The 20,131-nt window shown below is 45.5% G+C and overlaps 2 protein-coding genes and 1 long non-coding RNA gene across 6 annotated transcripts; 2 read left to right on the top strand and 1 right to left on the bottom strand.

Moving 5' to 3' along the window:
- The first annotated feature begins 280 nt into the window (after positions 1-280).
- LOC130516958 (beta-1,3-galactosyl-O-glycosyl-glycoprotein beta-1,6-N-acetylglucosaminyltransferase 4-like) lies at positions 281-3,547 on the top strand. 4 transcript variants are annotated; one of them, XM_057018414.1, is made up of 3 exons: positions 282-587; positions 885-1,155; positions 1,636-3,547. In XM_057018414.1, exon 3 carries the CDS (start codon positions 1,637-1,639, stop codon positions 2,945-2,947), a length of 1,311 nt encoding a protein of 436 aa, XP_056874394.1. In that variant the 5' UTR covers positions 282-587; positions 885-1,155; position 1,636; the 3' UTR covers positions 2,948-3,547. The 4 variants fall into 4 exon arrangements, with proteins under 4 accessions (XP_056874395.1, XP_056874394.1, XP_056874393.1 ...); XM_057018417.1 differs by having other exon boundaries at positions 327-410; XM_057018415.1 differs by lacking the exon at positions 885-1,155 and having other exon boundaries at positions 281-587.
- A 597-nt stretch (positions 3,548-4,144) lies between these two features.
- Positions 4,145-6,517, top strand: LOC130516960 (uncharacterized). The gene is made up of 2 exons (XR_008947608.1): positions 4,145-4,267; positions 5,720-6,517. It is a non-coding gene; the product is annotated as an uncharacterized LOC130516960 (long non-coding RNA).
- Positions 6,518-8,299: 1,782 nt separating this feature from the next.
- lhx5 (LIM homeobox 5) lies at positions 8,300-19,168 on the bottom strand. The gene is made up of 5 exons (XM_057019352.1): positions 18,208-19,168; positions 16,474-16,697; positions 15,841-16,118; positions 13,550-13,715; positions 8,300-10,593 (listed from the first exon to the last, which is right to left on the bottom strand). The coding sequence occupies exons 1-5, from the start codon at positions 18,378-18,380 to the stop codon at positions 10,244-10,246; spliced, it is 1,191 nt and encodes a 396-aa protein (XP_056875332.1). The 5' UTR covers positions 18,381-19,168; the 3' UTR covers positions 8,300-10,243.
- Positions 19,169-20,131: the final 963 nt, after the last annotated feature.

Below are 20,131 nucleotides of genomic sequence, written 5' to 3'. Positions count from 1 at the left end.
TAGTTTAACTTTATGAGCTGCATATAGGCGCGTCTGGTCAAAGTCCACCCATCATTCAGCCCTCCTCCCCTCTTTCCTTTCTCTTCAGGTGACTCCAGCCACGAGGTTTGACTTTATGTCCAGTGATCACATGCGGTCTGGTTAAATCTGCCCCTTCCTTACAGCCGCGGCAAATCTAACATTTTCAGGGCTGCATCTTTGACAATTCATGGTAATAATAAAGTTTAGGGGTTGATATTTGCGCGTCAGAGCCGCTTCTCTAAGCTCCTCCTTCTTCCCGGGTTATTTGTCAGAGCGCAGAACTGTTCCAATCGAAAACACAGGAACGCGCGTCCAGGGTGAAAGTAGCCGTGAATGGATCCACACTTCCATCATGTTTGGACCATTTTGGTCTCGGGAGGAGCTTCATGGTGAGCCCGGTGCTACCAGCAGCCTAGCCTCCGTGCGTCAAAACCAGTTTTACGCATTTTAGTTCGGATGCTCGTTGCCAGCTTTTGTTTCACTACCAGAGAAGTTTCACAGCCAAAAAAGCAGAAACAGGTGGCTTGAAGCTGCATTTGAGTGCGTGACCCTATCTATGGAGCAAGGTGAGTGGGAGAACATGTTGGCTGGCTTTCAACCATTCATTTTAAATGAATCATAAAATAACAAAGTTAAACAAGAAGAGGGCAGAGTTTATGGAACCTCTGGGGTCCGTTAGAACACTGGACATTCATGAAAACTGAAAACATCCGAACTCCCAAAGCTGGATGGAGAAACAGCTATAAACCCTTTCTTTCTGGTTTACAATGCTGTCATGTATATTTCATTGCTGAAGCGTGACAGAATGGAAATCAGCTTCAGTGCATGAAGCGTGAATGTTCAACAGTGGGTTTCCTCCTCAGCTGACAGAGATGTAGAAATGGTTTTGACGTGCCTGAAAGCCTTCCAGGCCACACCTGTAAGCTGTTCGGTTGGTCTGACGTTTAAACTCAACGACATCTCTGAGCTCCAGCGAACAGACTCCTGACATCGATATCCTGGACTGTTATCTGCTACACGTTCAGGCAGACACCCGCCTGTCTCACGCGAACCACCCTAGCAGCAAAAAACGACTTTATTTCCCAGTCGCATCCACTGGTGCCAGTCCCATCAGCCAGTTGTGCAGAGAGGAAGGTAAACATCTAGCTATGGCACTGTTCTCTTTGTTTAATTAATCACTGTTTCCAAGATAAGAGTGTGTTTGCGCTTCCTGGCACTTAATATGACATCTGACCAACTGACGTGCACTTCTGTAACCCCAAAGAGCTAAAATGGTTTGTTTAGCTAAAGCGCTGCGTAGTTCCTGTGGAGCCAGTTCTGCAGGAAGGGGGAATTTCTGTAAATAGATCTCAAGTTAAAGAGCACTTCATGGCCTAATGGTTGAAACCCTTTTGTCTCGTGGTTTCCGCGTCTTTACAGCCGAGTTTAAAGGTATATGCTCTTCTTAGCCATAACTGCTAATTAAACGCTAAGCTTTGGGTAATTCCTCTGCAGGCTGTAATCTGATCCACAAACGACGCACAGGTCTGCACCTCTGGTCTGACCACATATTTAAGGGTTAAGCCAATGATAACACCTCGGTTTTCCTCATTGTATTTTCTCTTCCCACCGCAGGATGAAAACGGGATTCCTGGGTCTGAAGAGGAAGTTTTTTACTTCGCTCCTCTTGCTGCTCCCTCTGTGTGTCTACCTGTTGATCTGCGTGAGGAACAGCTACCTGTCTGAGCCCTCCCTCATCCCCGTGGTTTTAAATGGCATTCAGGCCTACAGCACGTACAACCTTGACTGTTCGGCGATATACGACATGGACCCGATGGAGGTGGGGAAGTCCTTGGTGGTCAGGAGGACACATCTGCCGCAGGAGTCGGACGAAAGTCTGATCAAACTCACCTCTGACTGTCAGGCCTTTGTCAGGGTCAGAGGTTATGACAGCAGGTGTGTCTCCGAGGTGGAGAAGGATTTCCCCCTGGCCTATTCAATGGTTGTGCACAAATCTGCTTGGATGGTGGAGAGGGTCCTCAGGGCCGTGTACTCCCCCAACAATATCGTCTGCATCCACTACGACCTGAAGTCCTCCTTCCAGTTCATCTCAGCCATGGAGGGCCTGGCCCGGTGTCTGCCCAACGTCTTCATCGCCTCTCAACGAGAGGCGGTCTATTACGCGAGCTTCAGCCGGCTGAAAGCCGACCTCAACTGCCTGTCAGACCTGCTGAGGTCAGAGGTCAAGTGGAAGTACGTCATCAATCTCTGCGGGCAGGATTTCCCCCTCAGGTCCAACATCGAGCTGGTGTCAGAGCTGAAGAACTTAAACGGGTCTAATATGTTAGAAACCAGCCGCCCCTCCGAGTATAAGAAGGGGAGATTTACCTTTCACTACGAGCTGAAGGATTCCAACAATGAATACCACAAAGTGCCGGTGAAGACGGATCAGAAGAAGAAGCCCCCACCTAACGGAATCCAGATGTTCACCGGCAACGCCTACTTCGTCCTGTCGCGGGAGCTGGTGGACTACATCCACCGCTCTGAGGTGGTGAAGGAGTTCCTCGCCTGGTCGGAGGACACCTACTCACCGGACGAGCACTTCTGGGCCACACTGGTACGAATGCCAGGCGTGCCCGGGGAGGTGGCCAGATCGGCCCCCGACATCACCGACCTGATGAGTAAGACCAGACTGGTGAAGTGGGAATACCTGGAGGAGAGTCTGTACCCGCGATGCACGGGCACGCACGTCCGCAGCGTGTGCATTTACGGCACAGCCGAACTGCGCTGGCTGCTCAATTACGGCCACTGGTTCGCCAATAAGTTCGATACCAAAGTGGACCCCATTCTTGTTCAGTGCCTGGAGCAGAAGCTGGAGGAGAAACGAAAGGCGTTCCAGGCAGTAACGACCGACTGTCAGGGTTTAAACTCCAGCGGAAATCTTTAGCCCCGAAATTCACGTGCCGGTTCCTGAAAATGAAGTTTTTAGGGTTAGGGTTAGGGTTAGGGTTAGGGTTAGGGTTAGGGTTAGGGTGACATCAGGCAGTTAGCATCTCTGCACCAGTTAGCTAATCTGCGGGGTTCATGGTTGGGGTGCTGTGCTTCCCTGTCCAAATCCCAGTTCCACGTTACGTATATTTAAGGATCAGGTTGGGAGAAGAAAATATTCTTGTCGACTGCATCAGCTGTTGATGCGAAGTCCAGGAGGCAAAAACATCTTGGATGTTGTCCTGGGATGGATATTAAAAGTGTTGTGAAAGTCTTAGCATTAGCGTTAGCCTACCTAAGCCAGGAAACCTTTGCTGAAATATTGTTATTAACATAGTCAGGTAAAATAAGAGTGTGCACGTAGGCTTATTGCACAGTAATAATGAATGAACCAAAAACCTGGCTAGAGTGCAGGTTATTGTGCAATGTGCATTTTATTTCCACTCTATATGCACTTCGCCAGCACATAAGGAACAATATCAGGGATACATATTTAAAGAGTGCTTGGAATGTAATGTCAATAAAACTTTATATTAAATTATTTTTGAATCCACAGTCATGGGGGATTCCCAGTGTGCTTTATTTGAGAGTTTGAGTTAAAGAGCATTGCTGACCAGCAGCACAAACATCCCTGTAATATGTTTGTCTGCAGTCCTCAGTGGTGATAGTTACACTTTCGGTTGTTTTTAAGTCATATCCACTGAGTTAGCGTTATGATGCTGCTGAGTATGAAGAACTATTTTTTGGTTGGTTAAAAAAATTGATATAGATGGTCAATAAACTGTGGATTTAAAGAAACCTGCGCACGTGTGTTGCGTGGGCTGTTTTAAGCCCATAAACCATGAAATAACCAGAAATTTTACTTCTGTTTTAGTCTTTTTAGTCGCTTGCTCCCAGAAATCAGCACTACAAAAATATCACAGTGATGTATAGAATTCAAATGTGTCCTGGGCCTCACATGGTTAAATAACTGTTTGCAGGGTGATAAAGTAATTCAGGCCTACAGGCTGTGAGGTCACCAGTGCACAACGCTGCTCTTTCTGCTGATAAAGAATGCTGACCCAGTGCACCGTAAACTAACACTGGTTATTATTGCATTTCAGGCTGTGTGAAAAAACATGTTTTAGAGACGCTGCTTGCATGACTTTGCACTGAGGGAACCAGAGGCTCACTTAATAATAAGTGTGTATCATCAGGCTTTAAGAACCTGTCTGGGCTTGTTTTGAGGGTAGAGACGGCCTTAGAGAGTCAACGCCAAACATCAAGAGGAAATCTTGAGGTTTGTCTGAGTGTATGAGGTTTGTGTAGTGTGTGTATGTATGTGGGTGTGGGGGGGTACTTATCTAACAGATCTAATCTTATAAAAGCAGTTTCTAAAATGAGTGAGAGTGAGCTGAGCATCGTGACAGGAAGTCATGTGACTCCAGTTATTTTTTAGAGGAAATGGCGTCGGGGGATAAATCGAAAGGTTGAGTGGAGCTCGCTCACAGAGTGGAATCTGGACTTTTACGCCTCAGTAAAACAAATATCTGTGTGACATTTACAGTGCTGCTGTGTTTAGGGTGCTTATCTGTGGTCTGGGTTCCACACCGATGTCAGCCTCAACATTTTGCCACCTTAGAGCCACTATTACGTTTCACACTTGGGACTGTTTTTTTTTTACAACCCCTACAGATCACATTCAGCGCAGCGGCACTGACACCTCATTTAGCAGCAGAGCGTGTGCTGCTGTTCATCCTGCAAATGATTATGTTACAGTAACCTTATATTGTGATTACTGCTTCATCACAGGTGCCTCAGGACCCGCAGAGGTGACTTGTCAATGGTCCTGTGGCTTAACACAACCTGAATTCGGGTTGGACGCAGAAGCGTAGAATTCAGTATTACAGTATTATGCAATAATATCAATAGTTCCAAACAGACACAAGGTGCCATGTTGTGTGTTTTGTCATGGAAAAACAGGCAGTAAACTCTGGTTCCAGATATGAGAAGGCATCAGCTCAGCACTCCTGCAGACTGAGGGACAGTTAAACAATTGCTGTTTGTATCTGTTCTGTGCAGCTCCAGTCTTGTCCACCGCGTTCCTCTCAATCCGGGGGGGGGGGGGGGGTGAGGGCGTCGCACCCACATCCGCTCTAATCGTTCCGAGAAGCGTCTTTTTTCAGCAATTCATGTCGCTCGGAAATCTTCCCGGTTTGAAACGTCACTTTTATGTGACATTATGTAGTGAATCCTGGTTAACCGTCGCGAATTAAACTACTGAGAGGAGAGACTCTGAAATGCAAAACAGGAAAGGTGCACTTCCCTTCGGCTGTATCCTTCCAATATCTGCCAACGTGGTGGGAGTTCATATCAAGTTGAAGCTAGGCTATTGTTACACAACAGTTATAAAGAAAGTATTCTAACATATCATGTTGCTTAAAGCAGCACTCATTTGGCCATGAGCTGGTTCAAAGATCACACAAAGAGGAGGAACGCAATGTCCAAAATGAACAAAAGAGGGAGAGAGAGAAGAAGGGAAGGAGGGGGAGATTTTGAAAATCCTTTTAGGGAAGTTAACGTTGTTGCGACTTATGAAACATTTTATAATCTGTTTTAAATGCAATAATTTTGCCAAACTTATACTTTCCTGGTGCATTTATTCAAATAATTCAATCATTTACTGTTGGCTCTTTCCTATGCTGTGACACTTCATACATCCAACTGCAGCTTTGTTTGCTCTTTGTTGCAGTGCTGCGCTGGATCCACTTGGTGGCGCTGTGGCTGTGTGGCGCTGCATGTGTTCTAAAGCTCTTTGGTCTTTTCAACCTTTTATCGAGTAGTCCTGGACTCATCTGCTGTTTGTTAAACTTCTTAGATTGTGATCAAACCTTTATAAATATCTGATTTTGAGTAATGTTGATGCATTAATCTAAGTGAAATACTTATAGCAGTATAAATCACTGATGTCACATGATCTTTTAAGGTAGTAATGGTCTTAAATGTGTGTATTGTGTATAAAAATGTAGATCTGTTGTGTCTGTTTTGTTTAAATTCACTTTAACAAATGTGCTTCTTTTTTTTCCCATCTTCCACAAAAGGTTGATTGTGTCCAAAAGATGCCACCTGGGTGCAGGAACAGTCCCACCGACAGGCTGGTTATGCATGGCCTGTTCCTCCTCTTCGTTTTATAGCGTGCATGTATCACTCCATGGCATCCATCTATCTAGTAAACCTTGAACAGGCCGTTGAGGCTCAGGATAAATCTGAGGGTGACACTCTGACAGGCCCCGATCTGTCCGTCCGTGTCCCCTGAAATCTCTCTCCACCATCGCATCTTTGCTCACTCAAGCATTCTGACAGGCCCTCGCTGAGGCAAAGGTCTCGGTGTGTGTGTGTGTGTGTGTGTGTGTACACACGTGCATGTATGTGCGTGCGCATCAGATTAAACACCTCGCTGCAACTGACAGGTGCAGCTGACAGAGACATATGCCAAAATATAACAGCGCAGCAGCATGATGCAGCTTAAAATAAAGAGTTTTCTACATGACTGTGTGTGTGTGTGTGTGTGTCTGTCTGTCTGTGTGTGTGTGGGTGGATTAAGCCTGGCAAGTAAGTGTTTGTGTGTGTAAAGGAGTATGTGATTGTAATTAATGATGTGTTCCCCCTCTTCATAGGGTAATAGGATTTCCCCACCCCAGGCGGTAAAAAGAGTGGGAGGGGGAGAAAGCAGCAGGGTGTGTGTGTGTGTGTGTGTGTGTGTGTGTGTGTGTGTGTGTTAGCGAGAGAAAGAGTTTGCAGAGTTATTGAATGGAAGATGCGTGTAGTTATGCCAATAGATTGTGTGTATGTGTGCATGTGCGTGTTTGTATGGGTGTGTTGTGCTGGGGGGAGGGGGGAACAAGCGAGTGATTTATAACAACTACACCAGTTCTCTCCTCTCTCCCACAGCAGCTTCACAAACACATCCATTACAAAAGTACTGATGCTAATGGGACTGGTGTGTGCATGCGAACGTGCACGTGTGACACCAAGGCTGCAGCAGTGCGTCTCTGTGTATGAGCATTTCAAATGTGTGTGTGTGTGTGTGTGTGTGTGTAAGAGGGAGTGATAACCAGATGCTTTAGGGTGAAAGGAAGGTGAAGGTTACTGCGGGTGTTAGAGGAGGTGTACTAGTTCTCAAGTTCAACTGCAAGTTTGTGTGTGTGTGTGTGTGTGTGTGTGTGTGTGTGTGTGTGTGTGTGTGTGTTGTGAGGTAATAAACACTGGAGTTGTGGGAAATAGAAGAGTGTAAACAGAGGGAGCAAAGAAGAATGGACCAGTGGGAGCTGACCAGCGTCTCAGCGTGTGTGTGTGTATGTGTGTGTGTTGGGGAAGGGGGGTGGGGGGGTTTCATATACACCCCCCTCCCCACATTAGCCTTTACACTAAAAGCGGTCAGGAGGAAAATTACCACCGACCTGTGCCACTGTCTCCACACCTGGCCCCTCACAGAGAGGTTGGTGATGTGGGATCAGGGGAGGGGATAAAGAGGAGGATGGGGGGGGGATGGAGCTACTCAGAGGTTCTGGTCCCGACTCCTGCAGGGAACTCATGTGGCAGCGTGCAGGCTGAGAAAAGGCCTGAATCCACCTCTGTTAGCTACGTTAAAGTGAGAGGTTACTTCCACTGAAATTTGACACATTTTAATTAAGTGGAATTAATTTTTACAAATGAGTTTTTGGGTGCTAAATTGTGCTATATTCTCCTCCCCTCCCCCCTCTTTTATTTAAAATCTTGTGTGAATGTTGCGAGTTTATTCGGAGAATTGACTCTGACAGACATATTATTACAGACATATATTAATGAATCTACCATAGCAACATGTTTAGAATAATTATAATGGTTCAGTTAAAGTTTAGTGCCTCCACATTCAGCATCTTATTCTTGTCTCCATTTAAAGGGAACAAGGCTTGATCGACCTGTTTTATGCTTCAATGTTTACATTTTTGTTCATGTCCTAAAATATCAGATCTAAAAATGATATCATAATTCTATTTCAGCTATTTTTATGGGTATTATAATCTGTGAATAAATAAATGAATAAATGAGAGTTACATTTAGTTGCCTATGTAAACCTTTGGCACTTCAGAACAGTCCCTTCACTGCTCGCCTGGATTAATAATTAAGTCATATCTTGATAACATTATGGGGTCGGCTGGTGTGTTTTGCTGTTGCCACAGAACTGAACTGAAAGAATTCAATTTCCTTTGAACAACAACATCAAATGTCATCAGGTAAAAGAGAAGAAAGACAATGAGAATAATAATAACAATTCTGATTAAATCCACGGTTTAACTTTTAAGAGAAGGTTTTATTACCAGTGCTATTTACACAGAAATAATACATTCTGTTCTCTCTCCCCTGCACGCACGCACGCACGCACACACACACACACACACACACACACACACACACACATACACGCACACAAATATAGGACACACTCTCTTTCAACTCAGTGTTTGATGAAAAATATCTGCAAAACAATATTTCATGCAAACCCGTGGTGGACGAGTGTGTTTTGTGGAACTAAACGAGTGTGTTTTGTGGAACTAAACGAGTGTGTTTTGTGGAACTAAAACGAACTTGAAAGAGGACACAGTTTATATTAAGACGTGAACATTTTGGTTTGTCTCCTCTTCGCAATGTAGTCGCCAATGCTTCTGGTTCTCATTCCTCTCCCAAGGGCTGATTTTTGAAACGGGAGCCCTGATAACACTCGGCCATGAAACATCTAAATGATCTGTTTGTGTTATTTTTTTTTAAAAAAGCAAACAAAGCATCAGATCTTCTGAAGAGGAATGTTCATGTACACGCAGCCCAAATGTGCTGCTACTGCTGCTGCGGATTTTTATTTTACTTTCTTTTTTCTGCCCTTTAAAATTTTGAATTCAGTGTATTTTAAGGCCACTAGATGGCAATGAGTGCTTCGGGGTAGACTGTGGTAATGTCACAGATGTTGCCTGCCCCCTCTTTTGTTTTCTCCCTTTAGAGGAAGGAGACCTCAGCTGTTGAAGGAGATTCTCCATTATGGGTTCAATGTTCTTTTGAAAATGATTTCCATTAAAACATGTTTTTTAATAGGGACAGTAACAAAAGGAAGGTCAGGTGAAGCGGAGCAGAACTGAGGCCGTGTGTGCGCGTGTGCTTGCGTGTGCGTGTAAGAGTGAGTACAAGTGTCTGTATAATTGTGTACATGTAGAGAATAATGCTATACACATCCTTCTATAGAAGTACAATTAAGAACACTGTTCACATGTTATGGGACTTTAGGCTCAGACCACTTTGTGTGCGTGTGTATGCGTGTTTGTGTGTGTGCGAGCGTGTGTTTGTGTGTGTGTGCGAGCGTGTGTTTGTGTGTGTGCGTGTGCAGGGAGCAGCAGCCTTGAATTCGACATATTGTCTTTCAGAGGTGCGTTCATGGTGCATTCTAAAAGGCTCATTTCTGATGAAACATATAGTGATTAATGCTAATGGGCAATAAATCAGCTACTCGGTTGAATAAAAATGCATGTCAAAGTCTTTCCGAGCAAAAATGTCAAGGGTTTGCTGGTTTTACCTTCTGAAATATCGGCGTGCATCATTTATGAGGACACTATAAGAACAAAGAGTGGATGTCTGAACATTTGGGGAATTTTCTGGAGCGCATTTCAAATTTCTTTGACGCCGTTGTGACTAAAAAATGGATCAAAGACGGAGGGAACAGCCGGCAGACTGATAAGTCGCAGCCGTATTGCTGAACAGATGTGGTACATGAATATCAAAGTGTGCGTTAAAGCATTTTTACTTTTGTGTCGCGACCGATGAGAGCAGATGTAGAGCGAAAGAATGGCAAAAACTAAAGCAAAACTTGCTTTGACACAGCAGTTTTAATCATGTCTTCAGAAAGGAAGAGAACTAAAGATGTTCTGGCTAATGTGTTATCGGGTAGTATTTTTGTTGGGTGGGGTTAAAATGCTGTTTCAAATTTCAACCAAAAACCAGTAAAGTCCAGTAATCCAGGATGGGATGTGCTTTGGACTGACTAATGGGCTGCGGTTATTACTTCTTCTGCTTGATGCCAGCTCAGGTCCATCACTTGTGAAAATGAGTCTGTGGTTTGAAAACCGTCCTCTGTGGGAGCTGCAGGAGCTCCTCTCGATCCGGCTCTTCCTCCATTTGTCTCCTGAATGAAGTAGGCCGACGCTGAGGGCGGGTGGGCGGGCGGGCGGGAGGGGCCCCTGGGCTTTGTCCTTCACCAGGCGGCGCTCTCTCCCATCTCCTGGCCTTGGTGGGACATCGGAGCGCTATAACTGGAGTTACTAGCCAAGGAGAAAGGAGGACTAGGTCCACCTCCGTAAGCTTCTCCGGGGACGGGCTGCAGGGAGCCCGGTAAGCCCGGGTCTGGGCTGGGGGTCTCTGCGTGGGAAATCATGTCCGTGAACCTCTGGTCCTCCGAAGGGTGGTGGCCTGATCCCTCCATGCCTCCAGGTCCTGAGCCAAGCATGTAGGGGGACTCAGCTGGAGACTGAGCCTGTGAAGATGGAGGGCCGTGGGGGAAGAAGTCGTAGTTACTCCCAGGTCCGTAATAATCCCCCTGGTATTCTGCAGGGGAAAAGGCACAAGGTTAGCTTTACTTCCAAAGACTTTGAATGGGCATGAAAACCATTGCAGTCCTCCACGGCAGATTTTAAACGCGGCTCCACCTCTACCTAAGTGGTGAAATTGATCATGTTCAATTTCCAACCAACCGCTCTCCAGCAGCCTCATTTGAGTGTATAAACAACTCTCCACCTCTCCACCTCGGTTCTCTCGCCTTTTACACACTGCATTCATCTCCCTCACTCATTCAGCTCGCAGCCATGCGTGCGCCGCAATGAATTCCCCCGCCGAAACTTCAAGACTCGGATGAGAAACTCCGAAATGAGATTTCCCGCAGCCCTGCCGGGTTTGCGGCGGCTTCCAGCGGCATGGCTCGCCGGCCCTTCCTGAGCTGCACACATCACGCGCCATTATTCTCAGCGTGTGATCCAGTTAGAGCCGCGGCTAAAGATTATCAATTAATGTGACAATTGCTTTGCCAATCAATCAATGATTAAGTGTTTGGACTTCCTAAGTAAATAGTGTGTCTTCTTCAAGTCCTCGATGTAGCATTGGGTTGCAACGTGTACCGTAAAGCCTTGAAATGTACCCTAAATCTGGGCTGTATCCCGGAGGGTGTAGCTTGTTTAATGATTGATAGGTGTCTACTGCAGCACATCACACAGGGTTAAAACTTCCACAGGGAACCAATAATGCTTGTGAGGGATATAAACCAACAGTTACATAACAGACAGTAGGCATTAGCGTCAGTGCACCTGTGTGTTATTCACGCCGCTGCAGCATAAGCCGGCGTTTTAATGACAGAACACAACACAAATTCCGTCCTGTCACACAAAATCTGCTGCACACAGCAGGATTTACAACTGCTCCTGCATTAAACGTGCGTTATTCGCACACCCCGGCGTGAGCAGAGAGATCTCTCGCTGGCACCGACGGCAGGGCCGCGTTCTCCACCAGATTGTGTGATTGGTTTTGTCTGTCTTTTGATTTGTTTGCACAAAATCCCCCTCTTGCGAGTACAGCAGAGGCTCGCTTCATATCCACCGCAGCTCTTCTGCTCCTTCTCTGCTAGGCTGAGTTTGAATTCAAGCCTTTCAAACGTGACGGTTCTCACGCTGGTCCGGTGCCGATTGCAGATAACAACCAAAAAGACGATGCCCGAGACAAAGCTTGACCGCTACCCATGATCCTTTGCGTTGAGTCCCAACAAAAATCCCCACTCGAGGAGCAAATTGATATATGTGTTCATTTAAAGTGGAATTTCATGACGTGAACGAATACACACAAAACATCTGATCAATATTACACTTTGTCTGGCTTTCTCTAACGTATTCAGGAATGTTCAAGTACAAAAAGATGGGGGAAAAAAGGAAACGTGTTGAATGTTCTATATTTTTAGTGGTTGGTTCAACGCACATTTGGCCACCAGAGTCTGGCACTGCTGAACGTTAAAAGAACAGCTCCGATCAATTCCACTCTGCAAAGGAGAAATCCAGTAAAAGTGTGTTGATGGCAAAATATTCCTTTAATCCTACGACGGGGACGAATGCTTCCACATCAATCCCTCGCTATGATTCTGTCTCTCTCTCCACTTTAATGTGGAACCCGACAGGTTTGCATATCAGGAAATGTCTCTGCCAAATGATATCGGCTGCTTTTATTCAATCTTCCATACGGCTTTTCGTCGAGAGGCGCGACAGGAGCTGATGTGTTTTTACAAACAAGTTAATTATTTGATCCCAAAGAAATGCCCCTGTTAGATTACCTGACCTTGAAATTAAGCAACAAGGTCTCGTTGTAGCCTTGTGTTTGTGTGTATGCGAGTGCGTGTGTGTCTTTGTGTGTGTGAACCACACAGACATTAGCAGGCACATCACAATGCTCGCAGCGCCGCTCTTAGCAGCATATGGAAGCACATAAAGGGGGGCGAGCGTCCTGCTGCCGCCACATAGAGGCGTGTGAAATATAGGAAGCAAAGAAAGCAAACCAGATAAGAGCGAGGGATGGAGGTTTTGCCCCCCCCCCCCCCCCCCCCCCCCCCCCCCACACACACACACACACACACTCTGCGTGCAGGCTCTTAACAAGTGAATCTGACTCTTCTGCTATTCCTGCTATTGAGTTAAGCACATTTATGTTAATGATCTGGAACTATAAACATCAACCAGGGATCCACTTGCTTAGAAGTCCCATCCCTTCCCACCCCCTCCTAGTACTGAAAATTAACAACAAATGAATACGAACTTGTCAAAGAGCAAAACAAATCTGCGTGTTTTTTTCCCGACACACTTTCCGCACTTTTTTTTTTTTGGAGCGTCTGGGAATTTAATTGTCTCTGGTTTTAAACAGATTTGTTGATCACAACCAGCATGTCAGTTAATTTGCCTGCGACCTGAGTTAAAAAGGGTGTTCCTTTCAAAGTCCGGGATTCATTATTCCAAATCCTGTTTTCTATAATAAAACCAATCAAGGCAGCTTCTTTGTAAAAAAAAAAAAAAAGAATGAAAGAAAGAGGAATCCTTTCTTGCTTTTACAATTTGTTGACATCGCAGGTGTATTTCGAAGGAGAAAAATTGGCGAATGTTCCTGCAGAGCCACAAATTAAGGTTTTTGTCTTGATTTTAACCTCAGAAACATGAGAATCCTTTTCAAGACAGGAATCAAGCCAAACGGACCGGGATTTCTGATTCCTGGGGCTTTTCTTGCGCTACAGTTGGTTTTGTTCCTGTCAAAGCTCCCTTCTACTGAAAAAGAGTAGATGAATGGGTTTGATAAAATCTGTTCTGCACAGCTGGATAGGGTGACGTGCTGTGAAACTTTACAGTGTGCCCCCCCCCAATTCCTCGAATCCTTCAATCAGTGACTCCCATGGGAGGGTCTGGAATACTGAAGGTGTGGATCAGGCTGTAGTTCACAGAGCAGCTGCTGTATCTGCGCTCACAGGCTGCAGCCATCTTACCTCCGTAGTAACCGTAAGCACCAGGTCCCAGAATGTCGGGATCCTCCAGTCGCCCCCCGAGGGCCCTCATCCTCCTTGGACCCCTGAAGAAGGCGTGCCGCCGGGCCCCGAGGGCGCTCAGCTGTTTCATTCGTCGCTCTTTGGATCTTCTGTTCTGGAACCAGACCTGCATCGGAGCACAGTGATGGTGTCAAACGTGTCAGCTGACCCCAGGCCCCCGCTCAAACTGCAGCCTCATCCTGCACATTCAGTCCTTCCTCAGTCACACCGGACCCCTCCAGTATCATGCTAAAAGCACTATAAAAAATGGCTTTGTAGCTTCTGGCATGCAAAAATATAGCAGTGAATGCGCGTGCTTTGTCAGAATAACAGATTAGTCTTCCCTCCGACTCCTCGTCATCGTTTTCACAGGCTGAAACCACAATTTACAAAGAAATCTTAAATAAAAACTTGCTTTTGCGATAATTTCCTCACAATTTGCAGTGCCTATTTGCTTAACAGCCCAGTTCTACTTATTCAGAACCAGATTGTGCTGCGAACGGGCTGCATCATTATTGCCTCTGATTTAATCGTGGTTTAATTCCTTGGATAGTCAAAGTGGCCCATTTAACACATCTGGAAAAGTCAAACTGTTGGATAAAGATGGTTGATCGTAAATTAAGAGTCTCTGAGGACAGTGCGTTCTTGCTGTGCAGGATTTAAGGCCTACATGTCAAAATAAACGGTTACAACTGCAATTTGGCGTATCAGAAGGATTATCTCAAGCGTTAAATAAACGCTCTTTGAGGAGGAACAAAGGGGGGGTTTGAAAACGACAGAACGAGGTGCCATATGGAAGAATGTCTGCATTATAAACACACAACACATCTTGTTTTGCCTTTGCATCACTGCTGCATAATGATGTATGTTCACCAAGGCTAAGCTACACCACAGGCAGAATCCCACTGTGCTGGAGATTAACAAAACACACACTCACACGCACACGCACGCATGCACACACACACCTAAAACCACTTAGACTGTGTTCTATGTGCTTCAGCAGCAAAGGCGACACCTGCTTATTGAGAACAATCATCTAACTGTAGGGTACATTTTTATGGAAATGCTCTCGCTCTCCTTGAGAGAGCGTTGCTTAGGGATTACACACACATGCTGGAGGAGCAGCATGGCTCCCCAGGTTGAGAGCAATGGTATTTAACGTGAGGCGTACAAGGGGGATGATGATGACGGGAAAAAAATAAACGGAGCCTCCATTTTGGCCCCCATACGACACACACAAAGACGTGAAAGGGGGAGGCTGGCCCGGGTGATTGATTATCTGATCGGATATCTGAGTGGCTTTTTTCAGCTGTGATGAGGCTCTTTGGGCTCTCCCCTGGCATCTATAGGGTATGATATGGATGGGCCAGTGGCGGGTCTCGCTCTAATAAACAACAAGAACAGGCTGAAAGTGAGTAAGAGCAGAGAGGTGGGGAAGGGGAGGGTGGTATGTAAATCTGTGAAATCAGCGATAATTACAGCGCGTGCACAAAAAGCCACATCACAGTTGGCAGAGATGGTGCTAATCATCCTGACACAGTCTGAACCCAGACTCTGGTGTGTGTGTGTGTGTGTGTGTGTGTGTGTGTGTGTGTGTGTGTGTGTGTGTGTGTGTGTTTCCTTGTCCTTGGCAAAAACAAAACTAACCTCTTATGTCTGCAGCAAGCTTGCTTAAATAAACTGCCCACAAAAAAGAAAACTAAAAACATGTTTGTTTGTTTGTTTTGCAGGATATTAATCTCGTGCTGCAAAAATTTTGATTATGCAGCGATGTGATTTTTTTTTTACAGAACACATCCTGCAAATTATTACAAATAGATGGCCTTAAATATCTGAGAAATAAAAATAGTAGCTACTACATGGAATAAAATCAAGAAAGTCAATGTAATAAATAAATAAATAAATACATAAATACATAAATAAATAAATAAATAAATGTGTTCTAATTACTGTTACATTAATTTTTTTGCGTTCATGCTGCAGATCAGGACTCTGTATTTCGGCATTAAACACTTTAATACTTTAATAAAAATGGTTAAAATCGGTGCAGGTCTTAAAGTCTTTCCATTCTTACCAGAACCACATTGGAACGAGCACCGGTCCACCCTAACGGTGTAGCTGATGCTTTGACATCTCGGCGATCAGGACGTGACCTTCCCGGTTTCTCTCTCATTTGTCTGATCCCCCTGCCCCCACCACCGCCCTCCCCCAGCGCCTCCGGCTGCGGACACGCAACACGACGCTCATCCTACCTGGATCACCCGCATATTCAGTCCCGTCTCCTGGGCCAGCTGCTCCCGGATGTGTCGGGTCGGTTTCGGCGTGGCCACAAACGCGGCCTTTAACGTCTCCAGCTGCTTGGCCTTGATGGTGGTCCGCGGCCCCCGCCTTTTTGTCCCCGAGTTCTGCTCCTCGTTCTCAATATTGTTCGTTTCCTTATCGGACGACGTGGAATTGTCCGTCTCCTTTATGTCGTCCTGTGTTGGGTCCTGCAGATCCGGCGATAAACTCCGATCCGTGCACGACGACACTGGGGATGGAAACAACCGAGGGGAGTCATGATCTGAAATGTCAAAGGGAAGGAGGAGGAGGAGGAGGAGGAGGAGGAGCGGAAGGTCTCCTTGTACTAAGTTTGATGATTCTGTCTGCCTGCACAACGCTGTAAATGCTTTCCTACATTTAATTTTCTACATTAAATTTGGAGGGAAAATGTGTGGTTTTTAAAAATATACGTGGGAAAAATGACTCAAGCTCATTTATTTTGTCATTTATGTTTTGAGATGGAAACATGGCGCAGGAATTCACTTAAAAACCAGAGTGTGTTTTCTAAGCAGTGCAGCAACGGAGCCCTTCCGCGCGTCTCCATCGCACAATTGTCTTCTTACCTGAGTTCAAGTTGGCTTCTTTGGTGGCTCCAGAGCTCAGAAAATCTTCTTTGCACACAAATTTGTTTTCGTCTATCACGTAGAGTTCCTCCCCCGTTGACAGCTGCTTGTTGCACACCATACAGGTGAAGCAGTTCAGGTGGAACACTTTGCTGCGGGCTTTGCGGACCAGGTCGCTCGGAGAGATTCCCTGCAGGCAGCCCGCGCATTTAGTGCCAAAACGCCTGGAAATACAACCGAAATAACCCAAGGAGAAATTTAGATTTCCACCAGACTGGGAGCACAAACTGCTGGCCACAGATGGGGGAGCAGGATTATTAATTTGTTCAAGCAAACCTAATTATGTTTTTTGAAATTAAAATGCAACATAATGCATTTGACCGATTTAAACTGGTTACGCACAAACGCCATAATAATAATAATAATAATAATAATAACAACAACAACAATAATAATAATAATAACAACAACAACAACAATAATAATAATATAATAATAATAATAATAATAATAATAATAATAATAATAATAATTTTTGTGGGTTTTGATTTCCAGAGATAAGAAAAGCCTTTTTGAAGAAGGTGCCTTGGCAAACACCCCACGCAAAAAACGTATTAGTGACAATCAACACATTGTGGCGCGGGATATATTATGGGATTAAACAGAGAAGCAGCATCTTAGCGTGGAAATCATCTTTTAATCCATATTCACCCGCTTAAATTCCGGCTGAGGAGAATTATCAATTTGATACACAAAGCAGTCCAAAAATAAATTCCGCTCCTCCTCGTTTTTGAAGATTCTTATTCTTATTTCTATTTATGTTATTTTAAAATTATGAATGGTATAATTAAATATTAATGCTTCAGCACATTTGCGGCTCCTTCGGCCTGGACTGTACCCGGGGTTTCAGTCGGCCTGTCAGGGGGTACCAGCGCTTTTGTGCAGCTTTGTTTTTGCACTAACGTCGCCTTGTCTCTCCATTTGCAACGCTATCTGTCCTTTTTATATGCATGCACAAAGCTCCCCCCCCCCGCCCCCCCGCCAACGAAGGGCCACAACACTACTTACACAACAAATGGACATATTAGGGTGATTACTGTTTCGCCCGGCTAATGGCTGACCATTTAAATGCGCTGCTTGATGGGACCTGCGGTAACATGACGGCCAAGGCCGCGAGAGGCCAATAATAGCCCCCGTCCCGACAAAAGCCTAATGGGTCTGACATGTCATTAGACAATTTGGGGGAAAATAGCCGACACATACAGATGAAAATGATGCTAAGAGTGGCACGGGACAAACAAGGGCTCCACTTATCACTCAATTACCTGAAACACTTTTTGGGAATTGCGCACCGGTTAATAGCCTAATGGCTGTTTGGAAAAGGTGTTTCCCGATTTAGAAAATAACCAAATGCTTGAATACACACGGGCAGAAATGCTGGTTTTGATCTCCTTTCTTTGTTTTCACGGGTTCCCTTGAGCTGGACTGACCAATGGATTTTTTTTAACCAATTCAGAATTTTAAAAAATGGAATTTAGCTGAAAGCAAATTCCAGGTGGGACAATTTTGTCCCATGTTATGCGCATTATTTTGCGCAGATTTATTTAAATTGGAATGAGTAGAATCCTGCTTTTACTTCCCTTATTTCTCTCTCTATTTTGCTCTAAAACATTTTGGTCTGAGACAATCGGGCAGCTCGTGTTTTCAGAATTTTCCATCCGCACTCCGCGTTACCTGAAAAAGTCCATTTTGCAATAGAGCTTCCCGTCCCTGGAAAAGCACTTCTCGGTGAGGTTGCAGTTGCATTCGCAGCACTGGACGCACTTGGCGTGCCAGGCTCTGTCCAACACGTTGAGGAGGAACCGGTCCAAGATGGGCCGTTCGCACCCGGCACAGTGGACCATCATGTCTCCGACCTGCAGGATGCCGAGTGCCGACCTTCCCAACCGGACTGCGCTTCTCGGACTGGGACAGCCGCGGAACAACGTTTTGGCTCCGGTTGATGCGCTGTCAGGCGAAAACTGAAAGTAGTTCCCGTTCAAGGGTGCCGGAGTGACAGTCCTGTGGGGAATCTTGTAGTCCTGCTCCCGTTTATCCCGCCAATGGTCACAATCCACAATCCAGAGGAGAGAAGGGGAGAATTCAGCCGCGCTAGCTGACTGGCTTCGGAATAGACAAACCTGACATGTTCTCCCTGCAACACACTCTCAAAACACCATTGTCAGCTTCTGGTAATTTACCTCCTGTTGGTATTTTGCTTCAAGTCCACTCATTTCCTTCGGGTTCACCTTACGTTGCCACTTTCAGCATCACTGTGCTTGTGTTATCGCAGGTTTTGCCTTGCGCGACGCGCGTCCTGCGTTCAGATTGGACGACGCCCCTCTTAATTCCCGTTGCCGGAGAGCCAATCCCGGCACAGTTGTTATGGTTACACATCCAAAGCTGTAGCCTCCCGAGCGAGCCTGAATCACACGGCGTGCAGAAACACCAGGGCCGCGGACACGGTGTGTTTCTAGAAGCCAGATTGCGCGTTTCAAGATGTTTCTTGGATTTAAAAAAAATACAAGAAACCAAAGTGATGGTTCGAAATGAGTAGCCTCCGCGAGAGAGATCAGTGTTGGATTTCAAAGTTTAACTCTCCCCAAAAACTGTGATGAGGTTAGGAAATACCTGCAGGACAGGCAGGGGAGGAATGTGTTCAAACCGAATGAATGTGAATAGACCTACTGAAAGTGGGAGTAGCCGAACAAGAGCTTATGCTACACAAGCCCGTATAATGGCCTTGTGACAAAACGCTCCTGCATCACAGTGCGGCTGTGCACGGCGAAGGAAAGGAGGGGGCCGCGGGCCTTTTCTCATGCACGAAGCTATTTACAGGGAAATGAGATGGATTAGCCGGAGCTCATCAATAGGGAGAGCCCGGTCACCTGGTGCTTTAACAGAGTTGCAACCAATCGAAGGAAATTTCAATATTTACCAACAGGCCGGTTTTGTTAGTTGCACTTAAGCAAACACGCATGGCGATGCCTTCATTCTTGCGGGGGCACATTTCCTTAATGGGGGAGCATTTGAATGGCATTAGGTGTGAATTTTGGCTCATTTTATGAAGTCATCAGAGTCAACATTTACGTCAAAACCAATAAACACTTTCTTTCTTTCTTTCTTTCTTTCTTTCTTTCTTTCTTTCTTTCTTTCTTTCTTTCTTTCTTTCTTTCTTAGCAACTCAGATGTTGAAATTCTCATTTAACATTTGCAGAGATTTACCTTTTAAAATGAAACCAAAGATTTCAGGTGAAGATTTGTCACCAAAGTGTTGCAGTGCGCTATAACTATAACTATGCGTGAATCAGTTTCTCCCAATACTGACAGCGCTGCGTTTGTCTGAACCTGACAAGAGAATGTCCAGAGAAAATGCTCCGTTGCGCGCAGCTGAAAGCCTCTGAAAGGGCGCGAGGCTCACCTGAGGGAGCTGTCCGCGGTGCTGAAGGACAGAAACCGCCAAGGACAGCAACAGGCTCCTCTTTCCAACCACACAGTCCTTCTTACTTCGTCTCGACTGTATTTACATAATAAAAAGATTCCGACATCATGTTCCGCTGCATTCATAAACGTCTGAACTCTGACCTCAGCCAACCTAACATGGCATTTCATCCTTCCG

Source organism: Takifugu flavidus, chromosome 20 (assembly GCF_003711565.1).
Source record: "Takifugu flavidus isolate HTHZ2018 chromosome 20, ASM371156v2, whole genome shotgun sequence".
NCBI lineage: Eukaryota > Metazoa > Chordata > Actinopteri > Tetraodontiformes > Tetraodontidae > Takifugu > Takifugu flavidus.
Note: the sequence above shows the minus strand (reverse complement) of the source record. Positions and strands in the feature narration are given on the sequence as shown.

What these genes read in the sequence shown, in the direction of transcription:
- LOC130516958 (XM_057018413.1), top strand. Translation starts at nt 355, where the DNA reads ATGGATCCACACTTCCATCATGTTTGGACCATTTTGGTCTCGGGAGGA. An exon ending in GTCTCGGGAGGAGCTTCATG is followed by an intron (nt 411 to 1,635) that starts GTGAGCCCGGTG and finishes TTCCCACCGCAG; the next exon opens with GATGAAAACGGGATTCCTGG.
- lhx5 (XM_057019352.1), bottom strand. Translation starts at nt 18,380, where the DNA reads ATGATGGTCCACTGTGCCGGGTGCGAACGGCCCATCTTGGACCGGTTC. An exon ending in TGCAAAATGGACTTTTTCAG is followed by an intron (nt 16,698 to 18,207) that starts GTAACGCGGAGT and finishes TTGTATTTCCAG; the next exon opens with GCGTTTTGGCACTAAATGCG. An exon ending in TGAATATGCGGGTGATCCAG is followed by an intron (nt 13,716 to 15,840) that starts GTAGGATGAGCG and finishes GCTCCGATGCAG; the next exon opens with GTCTGGTTCCAGAACAGAAG.